We start from the raw sequence: 23,954 nt of genomic DNA, 5'->3' as shown, positions 1-23,954 counted from the left end.
GAAAGAGTTCACCCAAACTCTTAGGTTGTGGTTGTTCTGACTTTTTTTTGTGTATCACTTGGAGTTTTGCCAAAGGAAGAACTTAATAAACACAGGGCTGGGGGTGTAGTTTAGTAGTAGAGCACTTGCCTAACATGTGCAAGGCCATGGGTTCACTCCCCAATACCAGAAACGAGAGCGAGAGAGAGAGAGAGAGAGAGAGAGAGAGAGAGAGAAGAAGAAGGAGGAGGAGGAGGAGGAGGAGGAGGAGGAAGGGAGGGAGGGAGGGAGGGAGGGAGAGAGAGAGAAAGAGACACTGATCCTGCCAGTGACCTTCCAGTTGCTCCTGGAGTATAACAGAATAAGCCTTTTCATCCTCATCGTCAGGAGGAGGCTTGCTAAGGACACTTAGATTTATTCTGTCTTCTTAGGAAGCCCCTGTGGCAGGGCTACCTGCTAATCCATTTGGCACCTTTATGCAAATTAGAAAGAGACACTTCCTCCTCCCAGTGGATCCAGCTTCCACAGCTCATGCCTCCAGAGCAGACAGGAGGGGAAGGAGAGTGTCAGAGTCATCATCATCTACCTTTTACATATGGGGAAACAAGCCCAAAGAGGGGTGAGTCAGTAATAAAAAAGAGCTCAGGTCTACTGAGGACCAGCACATATTCCTTCTACTCATCATCTTAGTGGGAGGCAAAGCAGCTACTTAGTGGCCCAGTTGGAGGGGTGAGACCTTCCTTCCTCAGGGTACAGAGCAGTCTCAAAGGTAGACAAACCAGACCCGGGGTCCCTTCCCTCTCACTCATCAGTGTTCATGTTACCCATGTCCTCTTCCTTTGGCAAAGAAATAGGGTCTCATTTCTGAGCACTTGTGAGAGGTAATAATAAAAGGTGAGGACATAGTTGGAGGCAGGTAACAATCCCTGCAGTCCATTTTCCACATCCCCATCAAACAGAACCTCAGCTCTGGTTTGCCAACAACAGTGATTCTCAAACTTTACTGTGCACCAGAACAAAAAAACAGCTTGGTGGCCCCAGAGTCTGTGATCAGGGGTCAGAGGTAGGGCCCGAGAATTTGCATTTCCAACACATTTGGTCAGTGGCAGAGCTGTAACTAGAGCCAAGGTGACCCTAATGTGGTGCTCTGGGGATCTGCTATGAGAGCCACTTGCCTAGCAAAAGAGCCTACCCTTTCCTCCCTCACTCTCTTTCCTTTCTTCCTCCTCTTCCTTTGGCCTTTTCTTCTTCCTCCTACTATTCTTCTTGGATCTTCTTCCCATCTTTCAAATCACGATGGAAGGAGCTAGCTCTGCTGGGGACCTGGGCTCTAGTTCCAGTTATGCCACTGACTAATGTGTGATCCGGGGTGAGTCACTACCCCTCTCTAGGCCGAGCAAAGGCAGTCACCCAGACTGTGAAGTCCCCTCCACAGCCAGGACCATATCTGCCAGGGTTCATCTCTATATCCCCAGATCCTTTGAGCCGTATGTGTTTGAAGGGAGGCCTCCCCGGATTCTAATCTCTTCTTCCTTCCAAATTGGAACTGTCCCTTTCCAGTTAGACATGATATTTGAGGTCTTTCTAGGACGAGTCGGGGATGGTCTGGAAGGCGGGGTAGCTTGTTCAGGGGAAGGAGCCAGGTCCGCGGCTTCAGACCCTGCCCTCGCGCGGGTAGAGGTGCCCCAGCAGGAGGCGCCAGAGTGAAAGCCAAGGCCAAATTGGTCAGCCCAGGTGTCCAGTCCCGGGCGAGGAGGCGGGGCGGGATGCTGCGCCCCAGAGGCGTGGACATCACGGATGCGCGCTGGGGCCGCACTTAAGTAGCTGGGGCCAGGGCGAGGAAGGAAGGAGCGAGCAATCCAGGTTGCTGCTGATCTTCTCGGACCCGCACCCAGACCCAACCCGACCTAGTCTGCGCCATGTGGGGCTGGAGCGTGGCTCTGTGGCTCTTGCTGGCTCTGCGCACTGGTGAGGCCCTGGCGCCGGGCGGTGAGAGCAGGCGCTCCGGCGGGGGTCCCAAAAGCTCTCCAGCCCTTCGGGGCCGGGAGCCTTTCGGGGCCGGGAGCCACGAAACGCGTCCTGAGCCCGCGTCCCCGAGGGCGGGAGAGTAGGCAAAGCGTGAGGCGCGGGTCGGTGAGGACGGCAGGGGGTCTCCCACTGTTGGGGCAGACCTGGCACTCCGGATGGCTTCTTGGAGGAGGCGGCCTGGAACCTGGCCTTGGAAAAAGGGACTCTCCAGACTTGCCAAAGAGGCGCCTGGGGGAGAGCCTCAGGGTGTCCCGGAGGAGGGCCCCCAGGATGGCTACTCCTGACAGGCGTGGAAACCCAGGCAGGGTTTAGGGACCAAAGCAGCCTTATTTCCAGAGCCCCCCAGGGGAGGGTGTGTATTTAGAGGGATTGATTGGCAGGAGGGTGTGGGAAGCCGCCTGGGTGACTGCACCCCCACTCCGTGAAGGTGGGTCTTCTCGCGTCAGCACCCAAGGGAGTCAGGGCCTGAGACTGGGTTAAGTCAGGCGGGAACTTCGGGAGCAGGGATCGTGGGCGGGGACTGCCGAGGGGCTGGAGTTCACATCACTGCTCATTCTTCATCAGTCCAAAAATTAACCCGCCTCCCATCCCTTGTCTGGACTCCGCGGTTGACCGGACTCCAGGTGAGGGAAGGTTTGGGAGTTTGGACCGGTAGGGAGGAGCAAGACTGTCGACCTTCCTAGGTGGCCACAGGTCAGGAGAGGGGGAGGCCGTGCAAGCAGCTACAGTGTTGATGCTTGAAGTAGGGATTGGACAGCATAGGCTGCCACAAGAGGAGGACGTGGCTTTTGGGCAGAGAGAATTGAACCCCAACCCGGAGCATAGACCTCCAAGGAGTCTGACTGGGGAGGTGAACAGTGGAGGAGTTCAGGTTTGCAAAATTATCAACCTCAGGGGAACCTGGCACCCCTTCCTCTGGGGCCCTGCTGGGAGCTCTGAGTCTCTGACCTGGTCAGATCAAAGGGCCCAAGTGCAAGTCTACTGAAGACCTGTGTGTCCTGGGCTCTGCACACAGATTACTTCCAACATAAGCTAAGTTTTCTCATCTCTTTTCTCAGAAGAGGAAACAGGCCCAGCGAGGTCAAGTATTTCCTGAAGTCACCAGTTATAGGGGCAGGAACTTGAACCCAACCTGCTGATGCCTCAGCCTTCCCTCTTGTGTCCCAGGGTCTGAACTGCAGCCAAGAACACAGACACTCAGAGAAGGAGCCAGGCTTCTCTGGGACAGCCCACCACAGCCACCTGTTCTCAGGCACATGCCCCTGTTCAGGAGGGCCCAGGGACACTGCTGAGGGAAGAACCCCAGGCCAGTACCCTCTTCTTGGAGGCCTGGAAACAGGCAGAACTTGCCAAGTCACAGAGCCTGCTGGGGCTTCCCAGGCAGTGCTGCTTCTTCCCTCCAGCCTCCGCCTCCACCTAGGCAGGTGGAGGGAGGTGGGGCAGCTGCTCAGCTGTCCTGGGAGATCGTCCACTCCTCAGTAATGGGTCAGGTTCTGAGCTGCCCCAATCTGTCAATGTCCCTGATTAGGAGGCCCTGAGCACGCCTTGCCCTGTCTCTGTACCCTGTGGGAGGGCAAGACTGTTGAAGGGGACTGGCTATCTGGACTGAGGCTGGAGCCATTTAGGGCACTTGGATGGGCCACGTTGGGAGCTAGACCTCACTGTCTCCTGCCTCCAGTGCTCGGCCAAGTCGAGGTCCGGTGGTGCACCACGTCAGATCCAGAGCAGCAGAAGTGCAGCGACATGAGCAAGGCCTTCCAGGAGGCAGGCATCCAGCCCTCCCTCCTCTGCATCCAGGGCATCTCTGCTGATCACTGTGTCCAGCTCATCACGGTGAGGCCTCTCCCCCGCCACCCCGCCCTGCTCCTGCCACCACTGGCCTAGACAAGAGGGCTCTGACTCAGGAGAAGTGCACAGCACAACAGCCTCATTCACTGGGAAAGGGGCCGGTGTCCCTCTGCCAGGGCTGGGCAATAGGATCTCTTGAGTTTCCCGGCAACAAGGGTCAGTTTGTTTCCTCCCAGCCCAGGCCAGGCTGGAGGCCGAGGGAGAGTGTCTGCTCAGATGGGTGCTGCTGGAGAAAGGTGTCTGAGAGGCAGGGCTTCCCTTCCACAAGGCCCCTGCTGGCATGGGGACACCACCCACGATGGGGGTGGGGGCAGACAGCGGTGACCTTTCCACGGTGACCTTTCATGGTTGTTACTTGCTGCCATGGAACTTTCCACAGTGACGCTTGTATGGATTCTGGGAAGAAGTCAAAGAGGCCTTGGCCAGGAGTGTTCCCTCTAAACTGGCACTGGTGGTCTTCAGAGGCAGCACAGGACTGGGAAGGACATTGCAGACCTCCGTGGGGCCAAGGCCTTGGGTCAGGCTCCACTGTGAGGGCAGACACCAGTTACTGTGAACCCTAATCTCATCCCTTCTTCCCGTAACATGATGACAGTGCACTTTCATTCATGTTTAAAGATAAAAAGGAAAAAAAAAAAAGAGGGCATCTATGGGATTCAGTCTCCATAGACTATTTGAGAGGAAAAACCTAAGAACAGGGCTGAGAAATAGGAAAGTAAGGAAGACTCGCTTTTTATAACTTGGCACTTTGTATTATCTGATTTTTTTTTACTACATGCATCTATTATGATACTCTAAAATAAACAATTAATATTTTTAAAAATAGCAAGAGTTAGAAAAATAAGGTGAGTCTTCATCCTGATAAAGGGGAAGAGCCCTGGGCTCCTCCAGATTGGGATAGACAAAAAGCACAGCACACATCTCCAGGACTTTTCAGGTGTCCCTAGGCCACCTGGAGGCGTTCCTGAGTTCCTCATGAAAGGCCAGTTGGGCAGGACTGGGTGACCTGAATGTTTCTTACTAGGCCCAGGAGGCTGACGCCATCACTCTGGATGGAGGAGCCATCTATGAAGCGGGGAAGGAGTATGGCCTGAAGCCTGTGGTCGGCGAAGTGTATGATCAAGGTACAGGACAGAGTGGGAGAGAGAGCAAGGCCCCCACCCAGAAGTCAACTCACAAGTCTGGGCTGCCTGACCCTGCAGCCTCTGAGCTGGCCATTAGACCTGTCCACAAAGCAGTCATGGGTCCCAGGCTGATAGACCCTCTGGCAAGCCCCTAGCTCGCTCTTGAAGCCCCTGGGCAAGAAAGCCAGGGACACAGAGGGTTGACCTGAGTCCTTCCTCATGGGGAGTCCAGTTCCCCTAACTTTTGCCACCAAACCTGGTGCAGTGGTGGGCATGGAGCTGAATGAATGATTGCCTGTATGACCAAGGTTTTGGTGATGCTCAGCTACCCGAAAACATCATGGCTCTCTGTGGGAGGCAGCGTGGACAGGTGGAGAGAGGAACCACAGAGCCCAACGGACCAAGAGCACATTGGAAGGAGCTTTGTGAGCTCCTTTACCCCATCCCTGCCTCTCACAGCAGATCTGCCCTCAGTTCACCCTGCCTTGGCATCTCCCCACCACCTCTGCCTGTTCAATGTCTAACCACTGTCAGAGTCAGTGAGGTGGTCACCTCCCCCAGGAGCTTCCCAGAGCCCCTCTCACCCTTGCTAAGGGCCTCTCTTCCCTTCCTTGTGATTCCCCAAGGAGGACCTAGTTCTCATCTTTGTGTACCCCTGGTTCTCTACACAGGGTCTCACTCAGAGAAGGCACTAGCTAGGTACTTGTTGAACTGATTGTCACATGACAACACATAGTCCAGTTCTGCTTTCCATGGAAGTTAGGCTGAACACACTCTTTCTTTTCAGTTCAATACCTCCATTGAGCACCTACTGCATAGGAAGCAGGAGACCTTGCTTCTGCTGCCGAGAACAGGAGTGAGACAGGGAACAAATAGGCAGCAAAAACTGCAGTGACCCAGGTGGCGGGTACAGTGAAGAAAAGGAAGGGCCATGAGAGGAGAAGTGAGGGGCATGGGGAAACCTACAAAATAGGGCAAACGAGGGTTCTCCATGGAGTGACATTTAAGCTGAGACCTGACAATGATCCCAGGTAGGCAAGAGCCTGGTAGGTCCAGGATCTGGAAGGAAAGGGAGGATGGATGAGTCAGAGGTGGTGCTGGACAGCACTGCTTGAGTTGGCAGGAGCCAGACTCAGGAGAGGGACAGGGGGCCATTGGGTCATCAGTCCCCACAGATGAGTCACCTGTGTCTTGTCTGATCGGCCCCTTCTGGGCCACTCTTGGCCCAGGGAAATCTTGCGAGGCTATAGAGACACACACAGCCCCCCATGGCCACTCAGGGTCTTAAGTGACTTGGGACCACATTGCTAGTACTTTCTGCGTCTCTGTCTCTTTTTCGTTCTCCCTCCCCTCATCACTAGGACATTGCTTTTCCCAACACCAGGAAGCCCCTGCCCTGCTCCCCCTGTCCCTCCGAGCCATCTTCTCCCCATAACCACCACATCCTTCCCTCAAGCCCGCCACGTTCTTCTCAGGACCTAGGGTTTTGGAAAGCAAAAGACATGCAGGCTACTTCTGCTTTCTGTCCAGCTACAGAGCTGGACACATGCACAAATGCAGCCGCAGCCCAGCGCCAGCTGTCTTGGGAAGGAAAAGTAGGTGGGGAAACGGTGAATGAATTATTATCTTGGGATAGTATCTATCTCTTGAGGCTGGAGGAGGGCCAGGTCTCTTGAGAAGACATGGATTGTGCCCTCTTGCTCTCTCTGTAATCCAGTGCCATCCACATGTCCATGTACACCCGTGTGTACACACATGTGCTCCACACCTGCACACCCATGCTATTCCCACAGCCTTCCCAGCAGAGTGGCACTGTGGCCATCTTGAGGCTTTTCCCTTGCCACCCTCACTCCTCCACCTCCCTCCTAGAGGTTGGGACCTCCTATTATGCTGTGGCTGTAGTCAGGAGGAACTTCAATGTGACCATAAACACCCTGAAAGGAGTGAAGTCCTGCCACACGGGCATCAACCGGACAGTGGGCTGGAATGTGCCTGTGGGCTACCTGGTGGAGAGCGGCCGCCTCTCAGTGATGGGCTGTGACGTGCTCAAAGGTAAGGACTCAAGGCTCGTCACAGGGTGCCTGGGTGTCCCCTCCTTCCCTGCCGCGAAGTCTGTGGAATCACCACCTCCACTTTGCTGGCCAGCCCTGTGCGGCTGCCATTTGTGTTTCTTCACTTATTGGCCCCTATAGTATGTGGCTTTCACTCACTTGTCATCGTGGCCCACATGACAGCTAAGCACAGGTCTAGCCCACAGTAGGGAGGCGTGAGTCACCAAGGAGTGGCTGCCACTGGTACAGACCTGGTGCAGGTCATCAGAAGCATGAAGGATCAGAAACACTATATTTTCAGGACCCAAGCTCCTGATTTGCACCCAGAAAGCTCCCAAGTGGCTCAAGAGTCCAGCCAGCTGTTAACCCAGCACAACCCCTGCCTGGGAGCCCAGACTCTCAGATGGAGGCCAGGTGTGGGTGGCTTTTCTGTCACAGGACATGTTTATCTACTCCTCTGGGAGGACAAAGAGAGAAGACCAAGATGGCACTCATCCTGGCTGAGGGTCATGGCTTGCCTGGCACAGTGCAGGAAGTAGGGCATCCTCCCTTGTCACAGGACAAATATTTGTGAAGGGAGTGTACCTGGGGCCTAAGTGCTAGCAGGACCCCAAACAACACCCAAGTCAGCAGAACTAACCTCTTCACTGCAAGGCTCCTTCTCAGCTCCTCTCCTCCCACCATGATTTGAGAAGTGTTGTCTGTCCCCAGGACAATACTTGTTAAGTCACAACCCCCTTCATTAACCACACGTACAGATTTGGAAATGAACCCCAGAGAGAACAGCATCCAGTTGATATTTAGTTGTCCTGTGTGGACATTTGTGAGTAAATGTTGTACTCCCATGGAAACTTTTAAACAGCAACAGTCCCACCCGATTGCACATTGCCAATGTCCTGGACCCAGTGTGAGAATCACTGATCTCATCCACTTCTCCAGTTTTACTCAGGCTGAAGAAGGTGAGACAATTCTCAGAAGCATCCAGACGAGGGGCTCCATGTAGAGCACCCCCACCACAAAACAGCCTGCGTCTGTAGAAAGTGTAGCCTGCCAAGTAACCTCTTTCTGCTCTATTTCCACAGCTGTCAGTGACTATTTTGGGGGCAGCTGCGTCCCAGGAGCAGGAGAAACCAGATATTCGGAGTCCCTCTGTCGCCTCTGCCGGGGTGACACCTCTGGGGAGGGTGTGTGTGACAAGAGCCCCCTGGAGAGATACTATGACTACAGCGGAGCCTTCCGGTGAGGGTGCCTAGAGAGGGACAGGGAGGGAAGCTGAGTGGGAGGTGGAGGGAAAACATTTTGCCCAGAGAGGCCACACGGGGAGTGGCAGTGTATCAAAGCATCCTTTATACAGTTCTGTGCTGTGCCCTGGCTCGTTTATTAACATCAAACCAGAATGTGCCAGGCTGGATTTGCTCATAAAGTCAACATGTTTGGTGTATTTAGAGAAGGGAGGGCTCAGAGAAAGGAAAATGGAAAAAGCCACCCTTTGGCTACTCCGGGACCCCATTCTGGTGTCTCCCACCAGCAGGGAGGGCCATGGGGTGGGGGAGTACAACTGGACACTTTGTCTGGTCCCTTCTCTGCAGCTAGTTCAGGCTGGTACTTTGGATGACCAAGGACCCCAAAGAGTATAACAGCTCATGGTTCAATTGTATTTGTCTCCAAATGAGAGGATGTAATGGAAACCTAAGCATTTCTAGCTGCCAATCCTCAGTGTCTGCACCTGGAGCAGGGATATCTGCTGGTCCCCATACCCAGGAGGTGGCCTGGGTGAATGCAGATTTTGCACAGAAATGAAAACACTCCTCCCTACCTCCTCCATGTCCTGGGCTGCCTGCCCATCCTGCCTGCCTCTTAGAGTCCTCTGCTCTTTCCTGGTCCAATTCCTGCTTATTTTCTGGCTGTAGAGAACCAAGTAGTTGCCAGGCATGGTGGTGCACACTGTAATCTCAGCAGCTCAGGAGGCTGAGACAGGAGGATTGTGAGTTCAAAGCCAGACTCAGCAAAAGCAAGACATTAAGCAACTCAGTGAGACCCTGTCTCTAAATAAAATGCAAAAATAGGGATGGGGATGTGGCTCAGTGGTTGAGTGGCCCTGAGTTGAATCCCCAGTACAAAAAAAAAAAAAAAATAGAGAGAGAACCAAGTAGTCCCTTTTCCTAGCAGGCCCTGACCTGCCTCCCACACTGGGCATTTTCATATAGATAACTGCGTCAAGGCCACTACTACTCAGGATTTTTTTGGTATGGTGTGAGAAGATCTTCTAGTCAGATTCCCTGCTTCAGCAGGATCATATTCAGGATGTATATGATTATAAAGAATCTTTCCTCCTCATGGCGACCCCATAGGGAGCTGCTTTCTCATCCCCACTTGACAGATGATAGGGCGAGGAAGGGTCCACAGTTTGGCAAAGCCACACAGTCAGCAAGCCAGGGAGATGGAGCCCGGGACTGCTGGACTAGGAAATGTGTGTCCCAGGGCCACCCCTGAAGCCCAGGCTACACCTCCAACAGTGGAATATGGGTGGGACCCAGGGGCTGAGGGGAGAATGGCCCCACCCAGGATCATGGTTTCTCCTCCACAGGTGTGTGGCAGAAAAGGCAGGGGACGTGGCCTTCGTGAAGCACAGCACTGTGCTGGAGAACACTGATGGTGAGTAAGTAAGGCCCAGGCTGACTGGGGTGGGCCCCCAGATGGTACCAGATGCTCAATGCTGCTTGAGTCTCTGGGTGACCTTGGACCAGTCCCATGATCTCTGAACCTTAGCACTCCTATCTGCAGAAAGGAAGTTCATTTCATCAAAGGTCTCCCACGGGCTCTGCAGGGTGCGGGGCCAGTGATTAGCAAGAGGAGGCTCTGATTTGTATGTGGCATTAGGTTCCTTCCGTTTCAACTTGATAATCGGTATCTGCCTTTTTAAAGATGGTTTCAGGAGAGTTCATCCACTGTCCCTTCTGGCATTTTTCTCCCATTTCCTGAAAAGCCATTCCTTGTCCCCCTGGGCAAGGTCTTATTTAAGATAGGTCGTTATGTATGTTAGTCAGCTTTTACGCTACTGTGACTAAAAGACCTGACCAGAACAACTGTAGAGGAGGAAAAGTTGATTTGAGAGCTCACGGTTTCAGAGGTCTCAGTCCATAGACAGTGGGCTCCATTCCTCGGGGCTCAAGGTGGGCAGGACAACATGGCAGAAGAGTGTGGAGGAAGGAAGTGGCTCACCTGATGATCTGAAAGCAGAGAGAGACTCCACTGGCCAGATACAAATTATATACCTCAAAGGCACAACCCAGTACCCACCCCCTCCAGCCTCACCCCACCTGCCCTCAGTTACCACCCAGTTAATCCCATCAAGTGATTAGTTCACTGATTGAGTTAAGGCTCTATAACTCAATCACTTGTCCTCTGAACCTTCTTGCATTGTCTCCTGTGAGCTTCTGGGGGACACTTCACATCTAAACCATAACAGTTGGTGTGCTAGGCAAGGTGGTACATGCCTGTAATCCTCGTGGTTCAGGAGGCTGAAGCAGGAGGATCACAAGTTCAAGGCAAACCTTAGCAACTTAGTGAGGCCTTGAGCAATGTAGCAAGAACCTATCTCAAAGTAAAATATAAAAAGGGCTAGGGATGCGACTCAGTGGTTATGTGCCCCTGGTACCCAAAACAAAAAAAGGTTGATGTTATGTGTTGGTCCATTATATAGTTGTCATTTAAAATTTTTCTTCATTTTGAAATAACTGAGTTTTAGAAAAGTTGCTAGAATAATTCAAAGTACTCCCGTCTATTCTTCACCCAGATTCCAGCTTTCAGAGTTTGGTCACATTTGATCTATCATGTGTGGCAGGCAGTACATTTGCCTGTGTCATACCCCTTGAAAACTTTAGGACACATCTCCTAAGAACAAGGAGGTATACCTAGCATGAAATCAAATCAAGAAATGTACCATTGATGTACTATTACCTAATCTGCAATCGATATTCCAGATTCACCAATTGTCCCAACTCTGTCTTTTGTAGCAATTTTTTCAGATCCACGACCTATCTGTGTGTGATCACATGTGGTATTTAGATATTGGAGCTCTTCAATTTCCTTGATCCTAGGACAGGATGTTTATGGAAAAAAATTGACAACAGCCAATGAGTGGAATTGACATAAATGTCTAAAGTAGTAAAGTAATATAACTTTGACCCTCATAGATGAGAAACAAGAGTAATGAATGGAAGTACACAAATGGCACCTTTATCTTGTAGGAAAGCAAATGACACCACAGAGATCTATGCAAAGGTTTTGCAGCAATTTAGAAACAGAGAAAAGTTGGAGAGTGCAGGGAGAGATTTGCACCGAGTAACAAGAGTGTCACAGACAAAAAAACATTTCTAGAGTTTTCCTGTTGTTTGGGAGTGTTATTTTTAAATCACTTTGGAATGAAAGTTTTTATGACCCCACAAATTATCTGTTCCTTCCTATTTCCTAGCAGCGGTTCACCTCTGGTTGTAAATTTAAAACTCAAAAAAAATATTGTTATGTAGGACCATCTGTGGCTGGGTTCTGTGCCTAATATTAGTCAATCTGTCTTCTTAATATTGATTTTCAGTGTTGATGTCACTCTTTCAAATAAATCTTTTTTTTTTTTTTTTTTGGCAGTACTAGGGATTGAACCTAGCCAGGTGTACTCTACACCTACATGGAGCTACACCCCCAGCCCTTTTTATTTTTTATTTTGAGACAGGGTCTTACTAAGTTACCCAGGCTGGTCTTGAATTTGTAATCCTCCTGCCTCAGGTCACAGGTGTATACCACCAGGCCTAATAGGAAATAAATAAGTTTTGTGGAAAGTTTCTAACAGTATAGAAAAATACTTTATAGAGACAAGTGGGTGGGCTAGAAAAAAGAACTTAAAGGAAATAGACCAAAATATTAGTAACTGGGGTTGCGGGTAAGGCTCTGGGGAGTTACCCTTTGCTCTCTGGCGTATGGTTCTGGGTAGATTTTGTCAGGGTGTGTTCTCACCATGTTCCCTGCTCCCTGTCCCCTGGCCTCTGCCTTCTTGGTACATTTATCTCTCTCATCCTGAGCTTCTCTTATTTTCTTACTCTTTTTATCTTTAATAAGTAGTCTTATGTATATGTGTTGTATTGCCATTAGATTTGTTAAATCCGATTTATTAATAGAAACTGGTAAGAGGTAGAAAATATAAGCAAACAGACGCAGACCATGTAGACACCAGGTCCTGGAGGTGTACCCCTAAGCTGGCCCCTAAACAGCCCTGTGGTGCTGTTTCTCACCTCCATAACACCTAGCCCCCAGGCTTCCTCTCCTGTCCCTCTGGCTGCCCTCCCTAGGATAGGAGGTGGCTCACCAGCCTTCCCATCTTCACAGGGAAAACTCTGCCCTCCTGGGGCCAGACCCTGCTGTCGAAGGACTTTGAGCTGCTATGCAGAGATGGCAGCCGAGCCGATGTCACTGAATGGAGGCGATGCCACCTGGCTCGGGTGCCTGCACACGCTGTGGTTGTCCGGGCTGACATGGACGGGGGCCTCATCTTCAGGTTGCTCAATGAAGGCCAGGTGAGACGAGGCACCCCACCCCTCAAAGCCTCCCAGCTGGTGCTGGGCCTTCTCTCCCACAGTATGGGAGGGAGGAGGTCTGGCCAGACAGGGACACAGGGAGCCTCAGGCATCCCTCAGAGAAAACTCCTTGTGCCTATGCCTCTGAAGATCAAAATCAGAACACATGAGCAAATAAGCCAAAGGATGAGTCCAGTTCCTTTCAGAGTTTGACAGTGATTGCTGAAGAATGCTTTGCTGAAACCTCTGCTTCTGACAGCCATACACTCCCGACTCTAGGGTGCACCCCGTGGTATCTGGTTTCACCCCATTCACACGGCAGCTGCCCAGCCATTGCTTGTCCCCAGTACTGACCCAACCTAGACCAAGTTGTGCAAAGGGTGGATGTGACAAGGCAGATGAACTGAATGGACACCCAGAACTGGAGGAGCACAGAAGAAGGAGAGTTCTTCTTCTTAGGGAGGCCCTGAAGGGGAGGGGGGCCTCGCCTGGCCCTCATAGTAGGAGAAGGAGGTGGTGTCTGAGCTGGGGAAGGAAGAGTGTGGCCTGGCAGCACCCTTTTCACCCCCACACCCACCTTTGACACACAGCGTCTGTTCAGCCATGAGGGCAGCAGCTTCCAGATGTTCAGCTCTGAGGCCTATGGTCAGAAGAACCTGCTATTCAAGGACTCTACCACGGAGCTGGTGCCCATCGCCACGCAGACCTATGAGGCATGGCTGGGCCGCGAGTACCTGCATGCCATGAAGGGTCTACTCTGTGACCCCAACCGTAAGTCCCTGTCCCTACTCCTGCCAGCTCCACCCCAGCCTGACTGTGGCATGGCAGGGTCTCTGAGGTGGGTGGGCAGGGGAGGACACTCACCTAGGAGACCTGCCATATACCTATGGCCCCTATGGGAGCTGGTCATTTCTAGTTCTCTGCCTCTGGGGCTAGTGGGGGAAGCCTCTCTGTGGTTATTGGACCTCTGGACCCTGGAAACCCCACCTGCTCCAGGAGGCAGGATCCCAGCCATTAGGGTCTGTCTTAGGGCCATTGAGTTCTGTCAGTTCTGCCCCCACAACCTCTCCTTCCTCCTCCCTTTGTCCACCCCATGGCTTCAGCCCTGTCTCTGGCATTGCCTGGAGTATTGCAGTAGTCTACAAATGGGCTTCGTCTCTCTAGTCCCTGACCCTATCTATAAGCCCTCCCCCAACCAGGGAAATGGTGGCCAGACACTCAGATACATGGCAGCCGTGGTCTGCCTCCAGCTTCTCACTGCCCCATGGAAGAGGCAGATTACCCCTTCCTGTGTGAGGAAGTGGGATCAGATGGTTAAATAATGTAACCTGGACACACAGCTAACAAGAGAAAGGCCCAGAGTTTCCCTTGGGTCTGACTTCAAGCTCTTCCCACTGAACACCAGCGCCCACACGCCCACCCACACAGGGATGCCCCACTACCTGCGCTGGTGCGTGCTCTCCACACCCGAGATCCAGAAGTGTGGTGACATGGCGGTGGCCTTCAGCCGGCAGAGGCTCAAGCCTGAGATCCAGTGTGTGTCGGCCCAGTCCCCCCAGCACTGCATGGAGCAGATCCAGGTGTGCCACAGTGGGTCAGGTGGGCATGTGGTGGTTTTGCCTGGGATGGTCCTTAGCATCCCCCCAGCCCCATGCTGCCTGGGGAGGAGGACATCTCCTGAGAGAAGGCCATAGAGAAAGCAGTGAAGGAGGACCACAGTGGGCCAGGAATAGACCTGTGGTCTTGGGAAAGCCCCTTTCCTTCTTTAGTCTCAGTTTCCCCCTGTGCACAATAGGTGGGCTTGCATCATTGTTTGCTAAATATTTTTGAAAGCAACAGACACTCAGAAATATATTTCATATCAATCATTGTCTGGTGCACAAAAACCTTTTTCTTTGCTTCTTTGCTTGGAGACTGAGGCCAGAAGGCAGAGAGGAATCCAGGTCTCTGCAGCCAGGGAGGACATTCTACTGTGATCACAGGTGTCCAGTCTTGGGCCCTTTGAACTCTTCCTGTTTTAAGGGCAAGGAGTTAGAGGTTGATAGGGCAGTCCCTGAGCACAGGTCACAGCTCCCCAGGTGTGCCCTCCCTGCCCAGGCCAGAGAAGCACATTGCCTAGAAAGTCAAGAAAAGGAGCATGGGCAGTAATAAAAGGGGCCACCTGGCTCACACCTGGTCACCACTGAGCCTACCGTGCAGATTACCTCACTGAATCCTTACAAGCACCCTGGGGGTGAGAATGGTCATTAGCTCCATTCACAGATCTGGAGATGGAGGCTGAGAGAGGCTGAGGAAGTACCTTACCCAAGGTCACCAGCTCAGATATGGAGAAGCCACTCTGCCTAGGGCCTGCGGGAAGTCGTCTCTGCAGAGCTGAGCTCATCCGTGTGCAGCACAAATGGAGGAGGCACCTCAGCTGGAATTGATGAAAGAGAGGCTGGGGACTTTATTTCCAGATGCCTTTCCCAGGGCCCCAGAGGAGTTAGAGAAGTGGGAAGAGGCTTCCTCTAGGCAGGAGCCTCCTCTCAGTGGCTGCAAAGGGCCAATGAATGGGCTGCCCAGGGCTGCGGGAAGAGAAGCAAAGGTCAGGGTTCCTCGGAACCCAGTAAGATGCTCAAAGATCCTGAGTTCTAGTTTCCAAGGCTCTCAGGGGTGGCATCCAGTGTGGCTCTTATCTCTACTTCCTGTGCAGCTGCAGTGACCCAAGAAAGGGACCCTCACTCAGGCAGGATCCTGGGCTGTGGGGGTCCAGGTTCTGTGTCCACCCTGACACTGCAGTAGGTGAGAGAAAGTCTATGTGAGGGGAGAGGGGCCCCTAGAGGCGTACCCTTCAGGCTTGAAATGTAGTGCCACTGCTGCTGCCCACTAGTACTTTATGCCTCTGGGCCTAAAGGTATGGGCCACCTTCCTGGGCTGTCGGGGTCCCTCTGTTACCTGGCCTTATCCCCTTCCCTTGGGGTTATTCAGGCCACTATGGATTACCAGCTACCCTTAGCAGGGTCCTGGGGCCACCTGCCAAGAGGCTTCAGATGGACAAATGGGGTGGGCTACAGGTGACCTGGGGGGCTCCCGGAGGGTCTGAGGGAAGAGGGCCCTGGATCCCTTCAGCTGCCTCCTACAAGGGGATTGGTGTCTCAACCCTGGGGCCTCCTCCCACAGGCCCTAAGACTGCAGTCACCTAAGACCTAGGTCATTCTCCCATTTGTGCATGCATTTGACTGAAGTGTCTTACAATCACACCATGTCAGCCCTTGGCCCGGTGCTGAGACACCTCAGGCAATCTGTAGAGTACCCACACCTAGCAAGAAGGCAGGGATGGTGATCTCTCTGTCCCCTGTAGGCTGGGAACATCGATGCTGTGACCCTGAGGGGCGAGGACATTTACACATCAGGGAAGGTGTATGGCCTGGTCCCCGCGGCTGGGGAACTCTACTCTGGTGAGTGTGGTGCCAGCTGTCTGGCTTCCGCTGGGTGGTGGTTGATGTCTTTATAAAAATGAAAATTTGCCCCTCAGCATTTTCAGAAGCTCCAGCTCTCCCTAGTGCCTCTGTCCCTAGGCTGGGTGCCTCTGTCACCAGGGAAATCCCTCCTGCCATGGCCTGGTTTCCCCATCTATACGATGAACATCCCTATGGGATCAGCAAATTTTTTTTCAAAAAATTTTTATTCTAATTTGTTATATGTGACAGCAGAATGCATTAAAATTCATATTACACATAAAGAACACAGTTTTTCATGTCTCTGGTTGTACACAAAGTAGAGTCACACCATTCATGTCTTCATACATGTATTTTTGGTAATGATATCCACCTCATTCCACTGTCATTTCTAACCCCATGCCCCCTCCTTTTCCCTCCCACCCCCCTGCTCTATCTAGAGCTCATCTATTCCTCCCATGCTCTTCCTCCCTACCCCACTATGAATCAGCCTCCTTATATCAGAGAAAACATTCGGCATTTGATATTTGGGATTGGCTAACTTCACTTAGCATTATCTTCTCTAACTCCATCCATTTACCTGCAAATTCCATGATTTTATTCTCTTTTATTGCTGAGTAATAAAAGATAAAAGTATATATGCCACATTTCTTTTTATCCATTTATCTACTGAAGGGCATGTAGGTTGGTCCCATAGTTTAGCTATTGTGAATTGTGCTGCTATAAACATTGATGTGGCTGTGTCCCTGTAGTATGCTGTTTTTAAGTCCTTTCAGTATAGACCAAGGAGAGGGATAGCTGGATCAAATGGTGATTCCATTCCCAGTTTTTAAGGAATCTCCATACTGCTTCCCATATTGGCTGCACCAGTTTGCAGTCCTACCAGCAACGTATGAGTGTTCAGCAAACTTTTTGTAAAGAGTCAGAGACTTTAATCTCTGTTGAATATTCTTTTTCCTTTAAAACACTCAATTAAGGGGCTGGGGATGTGGCTCAAGTGGTAGCGTGCTTGCCTGGCATGCGTGCGGCCCGGGTTCGATCTTCAGCACCACATACAAACAAAGATGTTGTGTCCACCGAAAAATAAATATAAAAAAAATAAAAAATAAAACACTCAATTAATAAATATTTTAAAAATTGTTAGCTTGCAAGCCAGGCTATAAAAATACAGGCCACCGTGGCATTTGCTGACTTTGAACATCCTCAGCCCCTCCCTGCCCTGACTATGGAAGCCCACAGAAGAGACACTCAGGATCCCCCCTTGTAGGCTCATTCAGACCTTCTCAGTGGGCTGGGCTGGGCTTTGGCCTCTGTCCTATTAAGTGATGACCATGGGGGCCTTTCGTCCTTTCCTTTGGCTGTGAAAAATCTCTGGGTTTAGAGAAAATGCTGCAACCCTCAGCTGTGCCTCCAATTTTCTCCCAGTAGGTGAGAAAAGTACCACCTGGGTGTGAGGAAAGAAGGAAAGTGCTTTGAGTGGGGGCTATTGGGGGTGGGTGGGGTCCAGACTGGAGAGTGAGCCACACAGGCTGCTGAATAGGCTGCTGGACGGCCTTGGGTTGGTCACCCCTGAGCCTGCAGAGCCCCAGGGCAATCACAGCTCTCAAGCAGAGAAACAGGAAGCGACAAGTTTAAGGAAACACCCGTGGGGATTGGTCCTGACTCTGATAGGAGACCCCTTGTGGGATGTCCCTGTCCTTTCAGAGGCAGACAGGAGCAGTTCATACTTCGTGGTGGCTGTGGTGAGGCGGGACAGCTCCTACGCCTTCACCTTGGACGAGCTGCGTGGCAAGCGCTCCTGCCACTCAGGCTTCGGCAGCCCAGCAGGCTGGGACGTGCCAGTGGGCGCCCTCATCCAGAGAGGCTTCATCAGGCCTCAGCACTGTGACATCCTGACAGGTACTGCCCTCCAAGAGACACAGGCTTGGGAACTCTTCTTTGACAGGATGGGAAGGCCACCAGCACTGAGGGTCCTCTTGAAGGCAGCCCTGAGAGATTTCCCCTTCCCTCTTGATATGGTCCTGTCTATAGGGAAAGCTGGGAGCTATGCCTGATGTCACGCACAGTATTTATGGCTTCCTGGTGGCTCTGTGGACGCTGCCCAGGTACCCTCTGTCCACCACTGACCTGAGTGGAACTAACCCTATGGGTATGAGTGTGTACACACATGTATCTGGACCTAGCTGTGACACCAGCTGGTCATAGGGTTTTACCCATCACCCAGCAGTCCCTAGGCATCTGGGATGCCCAGTTGGAAAGTGGCCAGGCTCCACATAAGTGCCCAAGAATCCACACAAGTGCTAAGATGGGGAAGACACATTTGCCAAGCACCCGCCATATGCCAGGCACGAAGCCGCTCTTCTTGGTGTGAAATCATGTGATAATTCATGGTGGAAGGAAAGTCGTGGGAAGCCAGCAAGATCCTTGGGCAGACTGGCTAAGGACCTCTGTCCTGGCTGGTAACAGGGAAAATAAACACATTACTTTTTTTTTTTTTTTTCTAAATACCCATGGAATCACTCAGAGGGCATTATGGTCGGCAGCTCCCTCTTTCAGACAGCTGGGCACTTGCTTTGATAGGAAAAGAAAAGCATGTGAGGCAGTGAGTCTCCTATCCCTGAGGGAGTTTAAGCACAGGTTGGTGGGCAGATCTGTGGGGGAGCAATCCACCCACCGCCCTGGCTATCTTTCTGCCATGGCCCTTCACCTCAGCCCTTCCCCTCTCCTCCAGCGGTGAGTGAGTTCTTCAATGCCAGCTGTGTGCCTGTGAACAACCCCAAGAGCTACCCTTCCTCTCTGTGTGCCCTCTGTGTGGGGGACGAGCAGGGCCGCAACAAGTGTGTGGGCAACAGCCAGGAGCGGTACTACGGTGACAGTGGCGCCTTCAGGTACGCAGTGGCAGCCAGCAGGTGGCCTGGGGCCAGCACAAAGGCTGGAACCATCTTCTGACCCCTGCCCTGCCGTCTGTGTGGCAGATGCCTGGTGGAGAATGCGGGGGACGTTGCCTTCGTTAAACACACGACTGTCTTTGACAACACAAACGGTATGTGACGGGGCTGCCCAGAGCAGGGGATGAGTAGAGGGGCTGTCCCGTCCAGCCCAATCCAGGCACTGGCTGTCTCTGTATTTGGGATCCAAACAGCAGCTGGGAGAGCTTGAGTCTAGAAGGCTCTGCCCACAGGAGCCTAGGAGCCCCAAGGACCACAAGGTAAGAAGGAACCTCAAGCCTCACATCCAGGTGTCAGGGCACTTGATGATCTTGCTGATCTGGGATCAAGTCCATATTCCACTAAAGTGTCGACACTCTATCTCAGTCAGCTTGGAGACCTGCTCTCGGGGTGTTGTTAAGCAGTGCTGAGGCACATGGGTGGAGTGACAGGGGCCTCTTCACAGTTTGGTCACATTAGCATCTGGTCTTTGGTCCTTAGCAGGGTGGTGCCCCAAGCAGGGAGGTCCCCCCCGGCTCTGAGCCTTGCCAAGGCAGGGCCACCCTAGACACACCACATGGGCAGCTCTTACACTGGAATCACCTTCCCTGCTTCCACCTGAGAAAAGAGCTCCGCATCACTCTTCCCCAGGGTCCCCTAAACCTCCACTTGAGGTTCTTTCATAGTAGGGCTTCTTAGCTTGCAGGGCCCCCACTCATTCAGAGGACCTGTGTCCTCTGGGGTGACTGGAGGCTGTTTCCCCAACACCCAGTGCTCGTACTTTCTGCCTACCCTGCAGTGTCCCAGGCTTTGAAATACCAAATACTGTGGGCTTAGTCATGACAATGTGTCCTAACATCTCTTCTCCAAGACTCATCCCAGAAAGGCACAGAGGCCACACAGAAAGGATACTGGGATTGATCAAGGGGAAGCAAGACACGCAGGGAAAAATATCAGTCTTTTAAAACTCAGATCCCACTGGCCTTTAGAGGTCACCAAGGTGGCAGGACTGTTTGTCTCAACAGAGCCCGGGAAGGCTCCAGGCCGCGAGCCTACCTTCCACCCAGAATACTTGGGACCATCCTCTAGGAGGAGGGAACCATGTTCCCAGCACAAGCCCACTAGCTCTGCCTGGTCCCCCCTAACAGAAGCTCCTGCTAATCATATTTACCCAGTGGGCTTTGTTACCCCGGCAACAGAGTAGAGGACTTGGAGAATGGAGAGGGTTGTGGAACTGGCCAGATATTGCCACCTCTGCCCAGCAAAGGTTCTCAGACTGGAAGGAAAGTGGCCTCTCCCCAAACTTCTCCCTGTCCTGTGCTCCTCCCTCAGGCCATAATTCTGAGCCCTGGGCTGCTGCATTGAAGTGGCAGGAGTATGAGCTGCTATGCCCCAACGGGGCCCGGGCTGAGGCCAACCAGTATGAAGCCTGCCACTTGGCGCAGATACCATCCCATGCTGTCATGGTGCGGCCAGACACCAACATCTTCACTGTGTATGGACTGCTGGACAAGGCCCAGGTAAGTCCTGGACATTCCTCCAGCAACTATCCTATTTCCTGCATCATTAATTTTTCCTTTTCAACTGGACCATTCGTATCAACATCTCTGTGTGGCAGATGCCTGGTGGAGAATGCAGGGGACGTTGCCTTCATTAATAACACATTTGTATTTGTTATTCTTTTTGCCATCTGTAAAAATCAAACTAACCCTCTTGGTATCACAGGCTCTTATAACCCACTCCCTTTGAGAGCAGAACTCCTCCAAAGGGTTACCTCTATTCTGGAGTCATCAATCCTCTCCTTCAGTTCTCTCTTAAGAATGGAGACTACTCCAGACAGGCCCTACCATGGCCCTCAAGCTGTCCTTGTCAAAATCACAGTGACCTGTGTTGCTAAATCCAGCAGCTGCTTCTTGATCCTCATTGTGCCTGACTTCCCTGTAACACTGGCTACAGCTCCCTCCTCCTGAAAATTCAAGTCCCTCCCCTAGAAGGGGGTCCCAGGTCCCCACACCTGCCTGGCTCTCCTCCCACCTCTAGGGCTTCTCCTTCCCAATTCTTCTCCTGGTTCCTGCTCACCTCCCTGGCATGTAAATAAGGATGTAAATAAGTCCTAAGCCCTCTTCTCTGTCTACACTTATCCCCTCATTAATCTCATCTTGCCTCATGTCGTTAACGACCATCTATACACAGATGGCTCCTAAATGTACATCCTCAGCCCTGATTTCAATCCCATATTTCCATCCCAAACTGATATGGTTAACATGCCTACTTGATACTTCGCTCTGTATTTCTAACAGGCATCTCCAACTGATCAAGTCCAAGGGTGAACCCTCCTTCCTCCTCCAGTTGCCTGCTTCAGTTAACAGCAACTGTTGTTTTTCCATTTCCTCAGAAGTCATCTCTGACTTGTGCTCTACATCCTGTCCATCCACAGTTTGTTACTTACAAAATGCATCTAGATTTTGAGCCTAGCTGTCCAAGGAGCCCCTGGTTTCAAACCTCCAACCCTCTTCCTTCCTCCATTGATTTAGGTGGAAACGGTGCTCTCTGCCCACCAGCACCACAGAATTCCAGAGCCACTGGCTCTTCAGGCCTGTTCCCAAACTAAAATTTTATGTTCTCCGCTTGTCTTCCCCATGGAGTTCCTCCATCCCAGGAGTTCCTTACTCCAGGCCTGTGGGCTTTCCCTGGAGTCTCTAAACCCTCTGAAGTAATGTGGAAAGAATTCTGTGCACATGCATTTTTCTGGGAAGAAGGCCGACAGCTCTCATCAGATCTTCAAGAGGATCTGAGTCCCCTCAAAAAAAGATTGATAGCCACTTACTTCTCCTTCCCCCTTTGATTATATTTATCAGCTGACTGACATTTATGCCTGATCTCCAGATGTCCTTTATTCATGTGTTTATAGGTTCTCACAATACTTCTGGTCTTCTTAATAGCTCTTTCAGGCTGTTCACAGCACATTCAATGCAAGGATTCCCAGCAAGGAATTGAATAGCAGCACCATTGCCTGGACACTGGAGAAGGGGGAGTTGATTAGTGAAGATATCCTCAACTCACCTATTATTTTATTACCGGTGACAATCTTGATGAGATTATTTTGGTTTGTAGGAAAAGATACCCCTAAGATACATCAAGAAAACAGTATCCAAAAAGTTTGAAAAATGCTGAGCAAGCTTAGCAAAAATTTAGTAATCTGATCCACACCATAGCTCATTTCTGGGTCTTCTTGTTTCTGTTCTTCATCCAAGAAGTGGTTTGGTGTAACTTCTTGAACCACTATCTTAAGGTGATACCTCTAGACATAGATTTTCCCAAGCCCCTTCCATGACAGAGGCCCGTAAGTGGTCAAGCTGATGGCTTCAAATCAGAATCTTGGTACCCTGAAGTTACTTGCTCTTTGGGTCTCCTGTAACCATCTGTAAGCCTGGATGAAAAGTTGGTTGCTTGCGGTGCTTCCAGGACCTGTTTGGAGACGACCACAATACGAACGGGTTCAAAATGTTTGATTCCTCCAAATACCATGGCCAAGACCTGCTTTTCAAGGATGCTACGATCCGGGCAGTGCCTGTAGGGGAGAAAACCTCATACCTTGACTGGCTGGGACCTGACTACGTGGCAGCTCTGGAAGGGATGCTGTCTCAGCAGTGCTCTGGCACAGGTAGGGCCCTGTCACATCCCCCTGGCATCATTCAGACCCTTTCACCCTAAAACCATGAGAGCTGAGGGCACTCTAGGTCTCAGGCCAGCAGAACAGAGGCCCCCTGTGTTTCACCTACCATTCAGGGGAAGAGTTCTGGGAGGGTCTAAACAGGGAAACTGCAGACAATTCTGGCAGGAACTGGCCATGTCACCCAAATAGCCCTGGATAATGAACATAAATGCTAAAAAGGATATTCCAAAGAGGATCTGAGGTAACGACATACATATTCATGTAGTATAATTTGGACGGGAATGAATATGTACAGAAACCAAGAGAACGGATAATTGTAAAAGGGTAGATAGAAAGAGGGGGCTGGAGCGAGCCGAGCACCCAGAAACCCGGCCGCCCACAGTCCTGCGTGCAAGCAGACGGCCGGTGCCAGGGCTTCCGGGTCTTCCAAACTGTCCCTTCTTCCCCAGCGGCTGCCCAGCCCCCAGGTCCCCATCTGCCACTGCTGCTGCCGCTCTTTACTGGCCTCCTCCTGCACGCCCTCTGAGCGCCACTCGGGCCAGCTGGCCTCGCGACCTGCTAGGAACCGCAGCCGAGGCCAGTCTGTGCAGGGCCTTGGCTGACACTGTCCTGAGAAGCGTCGCGTGCTGGAGAGGAACGGGAGGAACCACGCACAGAGCTCCCCAGAACTCCCGCTCTGACCCAACGAGAAGTTTCTGGAATGGAGATGAAGGCTAAGGCAAAGCCCCCTCCCTCCCGCGGAGCCACCCGCCCCCAGCCGCCTGGCCCTGGCCACCTGAGGCGGCTGGCCCGATGCCCAGTCACGCCGCCCAAGCTGGCAGCGCCTCCCTGCCAACCTGCAGCCTCCCACCTGGAGCCGGTGGCTGGCTGCGGAGAAGGCCGGTCGCCAAGGAAACCGCTGAGCCCGCTTCCCACGCGGCCCTCTGCTGCGCGGCGGCCTGGGGACCTGAGAGCGCCTGCTGGGCCAGCTGCCCAGAGGACGCTGCGCCTCCGCCCCGGCTCCCGCCGGCACCACCTCCTTCCCACACTTCTGAACCAGCCGCTGGTCGCCTCAGCCTTTTGTCCTTGTCTTCTGAGGCTCCAGTGAGCGTGTGGGCAGCTGATTCTGCACGGCCGTGGAGGGAGAGCAAAGCTGGACTGTAGGGATGACACCCTCAAGGGACCCTCAGAAGAAGGAAATGCTTCTCAGTAAGGGATTAGTTGGTGGGGGGCTTGATGCAGGCTTGGGGGCTGTAATCCTGCCTAAAAACACATCTGTTGGTGAATCCAGTTCCATCCCAGGGCAAAGCCCATCAGATGGAATCCACTCCTGAGTTT

At 52.2% G+C, this 23,954-nt stretch overlaps 1 protein-coding gene across 1 annotated transcript; it reads left to right on the top strand.

The window, feature by feature from the left end:
* Window positions 1-1,818: 1,818 nt before the first annotated feature.
* Window positions 1,819-23,731, top strand: Meltf (melanotransferrin). Its single transcript, XM_046458008.2, has 16 exons — window positions 1,819-1,947; window positions 3,686-3,840; window positions 4,880-4,979; window positions 6,849-7,031; window positions 8,113-8,269; window positions 9,618-9,685; window positions 12,410-12,597; window positions 13,188-13,368; window positions 14,026-14,177; window positions 15,938-16,034; window positions 17,739-17,933; window positions 18,766-18,922; window positions 19,010-19,077; window positions 20,294-20,481; window positions 22,427-22,625; window positions 23,087-23,731. Exons 1-16 carry the CDS (start codon window positions 1,899-1,901, stop codon window positions 23,161-23,163), a joined length of 2,214 nt encoding a protein of 737 aa, XP_046313964.1. The 5' UTR covers window positions 1,819-1,898; the 3' UTR covers window positions 23,164-23,731.
* Window positions 23,732-23,954: the final 223 nt, after the last annotated feature.

Source organism: Marmota monax, unplaced genomic scaffold (genome assembly GCF_021218885.2).
Source record: "Marmota monax isolate L192 unplaced genomic scaffold, Marmota_monax_Labrador192_F-V1.1 WCK01_AAM20220418_F8-fsc00052, whole genome shotgun sequence".
NCBI classification, from domain to species: Eukaryota; Metazoa; Chordata; class Mammalia; order Rodentia; family Sciuridae; genus Marmota; species Marmota monax.
The sequence above is the reverse complement of the archived record's forward strand: the minus strand, read 5'-3'. Positions and strand labels throughout refer to the sequence as shown.

Coding starts and splice junctions, on each gene's coding strand:
- Meltf (XM_046458008.2), top strand. CDS start 1,899: ATGTGGGGCTGGAGCGTGGCTCTGTGGCTCTTGCTGGCTCTGCGCACT. Junction 19,078..20,293: donor TGTCTTTGACAACACAAACG/GTATGTGACGGG, acceptor CTCCTCCCTCAG/GCCATAATTCTGAGCCCTGG. Junction 20,482..22,426: donor GACTGCTGGACAAGGCCCAG/GTAAGTCCTGGA, acceptor CGGTGCTTCCAG/GACCTGTTTGGAGACGACCA.